This window comes from Myotis davidii, unplaced genomic scaffold (assembly GCF_000327345.1).
Source record: "Myotis davidii unplaced genomic scaffold, ASM32734v1 scaffold638, whole genome shotgun sequence".
NCBI lineage: Eukaryota > Metazoa > Chordata > Mammalia > Chiroptera > Vespertilionidae > Myotis > Myotis davidii.
Window position 1 is genome coordinate 990,973 of NW_006289391.1, and position 5,218 is coordinate 996,190.

The following is a 5,218-nucleotide window of genomic DNA, read 5'->3' on the forward strand; positions in this document are numbered from 1 at the left end:
TGTGCTTGTTTTTCTCTTTAAATTTCATTCAACATTGCCAAAATTAAAAGAAATCATAATATAGTCAAAGGGATGGGCAAATATATACTGCGATATAAAAAGCTGCTAAACATATCAGTAGATATGTATTCTAGCTAAGAGCAGCATTGCCCCACAGACATCATACACCAAGATTGCTCTTTCAACGTTTGGGAATCACATGCTTTATTTGGTGTCACAGAGAAACAGGTTTTCTATCCCTTATTGTTAAGCATTAATTTGTTTCAAATAATTACCTAGACTTGGATATTTAGCTTGCTCCAAATGATCCCTTGATTATGCACCAAAAGTATCACTGATAAAGTAAGCAAAATGATTTAAAATTTGCTTACACTGTTTGACAACTTTTTTTATTATGTACTAGAGGTTTTTGCATGGCTAGGGTCCCTAGGCATGGCAGGCAATCAGGGCTGATGGGGGCCTTCTGGCTGCTGGCCAGAGCCTTCCTTCGTTGCACACCACACCCTTGTGGTCAGCACATGTCATAGCAAGCGATAGAACTCCCAGTCTCCTAGTCGAACTCCTGCAGGGACACTTTGCATATTAGCCTTTTTTATATATAGATTCCTAGGCGATTCCAATGCAAAGCAAAGTTTGGGAGCTGCTGACCTAAGGCATCTTCCCAAAGCACCAGTGTCATCCCTCCTCTGCTGAAATGGGCTCAGGGACTCTCCTGGCCAATGCACAGAACATGGGGCAGTTGAGAGGAGAGAGAGGTGTGGACACACACCTTAGAACTTCTGCACCCACACTTCTGGTAGAAACATCTATGATGAGAAAGAATCATTGACTGGCTACATCTGAACATCTCCCATTAGGGATTGAGCCAGCAAACCAGGCATATGCCCTTAACTGGAATCACACCCGGACTCTTTAGTCCACAGGGCAGTGATCTATCCACTGAGCCAAACCAACTAGGGTGACAACTTGTTTTGAAATTAAATTGCTCTTGGTAAAATTGTGACAGCCATTTTAATGATTATAGTGTAGTCTGCCAACCGTTATGCTACTAGGGCATTTAGGAAAGAGAATGGAATATAGAAAAAGAGACTCTCTGTGTGAGAGGGTTATGAGAGCGCTTGCTTGCATGCTGGAAGTTCTGAAAAGTAAAGATGAGTTCACAGCCCAGTAACTGATAGAGCGAACACGTGAATGGATAATAGCTTATGGGACACTCTACTGCAAAGAAGGGGCTAAGTGAGATGTTGGGAGAAGACTTTCCATGGATCTTTTGTGTTTCTGTACATATTACCAGCAAATCGCTGACTGCCTTGGTTCCAAATTATTTTTCAAGAATGTGTGTATATTGAACAGTATTGAAAAACAGGGATGATATCTTCCTTGGAGCAAAAGGCAGGCGTGTTTATTGTACATTATAAAAGACTCAAGTTCTCCCAGCTTACTGTTTCCCCACATGAAATGCAGAAGTTGCTCAGTGAAATTGAGGAAATTTTATATAGTTTGAACCTGCCCAGAGTGAGTTTGTAAGTCACAGTGATGAGTTAAGGTAGCTATAAATATTTTTTAAAAATAATTTCCTCAGAGTTTCATGTAGGACATATTTTGTTTAGTTGTGACAATGTGAAATATGACTTACCAACAGGATACTTGGCTATAGAACGAGTGGTTGCATATTTAAGGGAAGGATGCTCAAGAAGATAAATATAGCAGGGTAACGGAGCTAAAGAAGCCTGAAATGAATTGAAAACATCTTTCTTATTATGTCAAGACCATATGTTTTGTTTTCTTTGCTGCTAGAGAGTCAATAATGCCTTCAATATGTTTTACTATATCAACTAAAATTAGTAAGACAGCTTTATAAAACATAGTCTGAAATCCAATATTGTTCTTAAAGCTTTGAAAACATAAATAAACTACACTACATATAAATTGATGAATAGCTTCCTGGGTAAAATGTACATTAAATTCTCAAGAACCATGATTAAAGAATATGAAATAAATTTTCCTTCAAATGGATTTGGTTATTTCTTTTTTTAAATCAGTGGTTACACTTACTGTTTAGCTTAGTATTGCTCTTAAAGAATGTTGTTTCTAACCCTGCAGTCCAGGTCTTTGAATGAGAATTCAAGACAGACCTCTCAGTTTTGGTAACAACGTCAGCTATGCTGCTTCCATGCCTGGCAATCAAAGCATTCAGTTTCCTTCAATGAGCAATGAAGAATAGCTACATTATGATCTCCTCCTAGAACTACCTTTGAGTCAAAAACTCAAAGGAAACAAAAATAATAGTTAATCTTTCCTGTCTTCCAGAGATTAGGCTAAATGCTTTAAATACTTTATCTCGTTTAAGGTTTTTAACAGCCATATAAGTAAATGTTACTATGTCAACTTTATCAAATGAGGAAAGCAATGTATCTTGTCCAAGGTTTGTGAATGAGAAAGCCAGGATTTGAACCCAGGTTCTCCTGGTTACATGGGACAAACGCTTTCCATTAAATCATACCAGCTCTCTGGAAAGAAGGAAGGGTATTTATTACACAATAATAAGCATACAGATGATTATTTGTGTTTTTGCTTGGTTGTTATTTCCTAGCAATTTTTCTCTAGCTACATGCACTGTATTGCTAAATTTTTCATCTTGTAGATTTCTGAACCTTAAAATGATTAGCTATATGAAATATTGAAAGATCAGATGTGTGCTGGGGTATCTGAATCAAATGGAGAGAAGGACAGACTAAAGAGAGACAATATTTTTATCGTTGGTCTATATAGCAGTGATGGCGATCTGTTTGAGCTCAGCGTGTCAGCATTTTGAAAAACCCTAACTTAACTCTGGTGCCATGTCACATATAGAAATTTTTTGTTACTTGCAACCATAGTAAAACAAAGACTTATATTTTTGATATTTATTTTATATATTTAAATGCCATTTAACAAAGAAAAATCAACCAAAAAAATGAGTTCGCGTGTGACCTCTGACATGCGTGTCATAGGTTCGCCATCACTGGTCTATAGTCAACATTAAATGACTGTTTTTGGAGCTTCCTAAAACTGTAATTGAACTACTTCCACCACACCATTTTAAAGTTTGGTATTACTTTTACCAAAGAGCCTATGATTTGACAGCTGTCTGGATAAAAGGTTTACAATTTTATAGACAGAAGAATCTATAAATGTTTTATGATTTTATTCACTGTATTTATCATGTGACTCATTTCCTCTCCCTTTTCTCCTGCTTGTCACCACAACCTCCATTCTGATGCTCCTCCCACTTCCCCATCTCTCTTAGACCACCTCCCCTTCCTGACACTTTTCTGGTTGTTTTATATTTATAATTGATTTAAAAGTACAGGTCTTGTGATAAGTTATAAATTAGTAACATTGACATTACCTTAATGTAATGAAACATCTGAATTAAAAAGTCATTCCGGGAATCTTCAAGAATAAGAGTACATCCCATGTTAGAAGTAGTATTGTGAAGGTCGAAAATGATGTCATAGGAATCTTCACTGTCTTTTGGACCAAATAAATGATTTATTTCTTGAGCCCTTCTCACTTCATATGGCAAATCCTCTGACATTTTTTTGCTGTTTTAACAAAAAGAAAAAGATTAAAAATATCTGTGGCTAATATAACACAAATATACAATAAGAACAGAGTGTATAAGGAACCAGTTGACAAACTTTAATATGAAAAACCTGTGAGGAAAGTGGAAGCTTATTTGAAAACTTTACAAATGAAAAATTATAATTTTTCTTTATTTGATTCTATGTACTGTTGCACCAGCATGATTGCAAATAATATTTCATTATGTGGCTGTCAAAGGAAGGACATTTCAAACAGAATTTACCACTTGACTTCAACTTCAAACAAAATATAATCATTGATTTAATCAACAATTTCTTAGTAGTTATGTGCACTGTGATATTCTGGGCCTAGCCTAGGGGTGGGGAACTTTTTTCTGCCAAGGGCCATTTGGATATTTATAGCATCATTTGCAGACCATACAAAATTATCAACTTAAAAATTAGCCTGCTATATTTGGTTAAACATTTAGTTACTTCACCCCTAATGCCTTGGCAGGGCCAGACCAAATGATTTCCCAGGCCTATACAGCCCACAGGCCGGATGTTCCCCGTCCCTGAGATAGACAATCAGATGGAATTGTTTTTGTTCTACAGCTAATTCCAGTGCATAAAAATAGTTAAACTTAGATAATGTTCACATTCTTAATTGAGGTCTGGGAACCACTAGTGATCTAGGGATAAGCTTTATAGACAAGTTTGTAAAACCTGAGAGAATGCAAAACTTTTGCAGGTATATGCATATTTTTTTCTGGGATAAAGCTTAATAGTTTTTATTGAATTCTGAATTGAGTCTCTACCTGTCCCCTCTCCCCTCCAGTAATGGTTAGGATGTATTTTCCTGCATTAAACCAACCATTTCTCTATAATCCCATCTATGTATTTCAATTTCCTGACTATTTTTGCTACTATCTTCAAGAGACTTTGCATCTGGATAATTCCTGCCTGGACTGCTATCAAGAAGGTGGAGCAGCTGTGCTTTGGCTAGAAAGCAAAAACTCTGAGGACAAAAGTGCATGCTAAGGATGGTGCAGTGGGAAGATGAGAAGAACCTGTGGCATTTATGATATAATTGAGCCACTGCATCTCTGGATTTATTATTTGTGAAAAAGAAAATCTTACTTGTTTAAGCCACTGTCTTTATGTTTCTATTGTATATGACCAAACATAGTTCCTCATGAATATATACAGTGTACAGATGATGTGTTGTGGAATTGTGCACCTAAAATCTGCATACCGTATTTGCCGGCGTATAAGACGATTTTTTGGCCCTGAAAAATATGCCTCCAAGTGGGGGGTCGTCTTATACGCCAGGTACACTTCAGATAGACTGCCCTTAGTGCTTGCCCCGTGCCATAGTGGCCTCCCGATGCCCGCCCACTTCATTCCACATACCGTTCAGGCATCAGCAGCGCTGCTGGGTGTATGCTCGGCTGTTATGCGATTTTGCTGTTATGCGATTTTACCACACTCGCAAAATCGCCCACAGCCGACCATACACCCAGTATGATAGCGCAAAATCACGAATCGCGATACCATACTGGGTGTATGGTTGGCTGTGTGCGATTTTGCGAGTGTGGTAAATTCGGGTTACCGTATATTTCTTTACATATGCATTGAATTTTAAAGAAGGC

At 37.4% G+C, this 5,218-nt stretch overlaps 1 protein-coding gene across 1 annotated transcript in view; it reads right to left on the bottom strand.

Annotated features, from left to right (window-relative positions):
• ASPA (aspartoacylase) overlaps positions 1 to 3,789 on the bottom strand; it is a 7,353-nt gene extending 3,564 nt beyond the window's left edge. Inside the window, exons 1-3 of the mRNA XM_015562439.1 lie at positions 3,776 to 3,789; positions 3,392 to 3,587; positions 1,592 to 1,730 (exon numbers count right to left, since the gene is read on the bottom strand). Of these exons, the coding sequence (XP_015417925.1) occupies positions 1,592 to 1,730; positions 3,392 to 3,587; positions 3,776 to 3,789 (349 nt within the window). The remainder of the gene's footprint in view (positions 1 to 1,591; positions 1,731 to 3,391; positions 3,588 to 3,775) is intronic.
• Between the last annotated feature and the right edge of the window lie 1,429 nt (positions 3,790 to 5,218).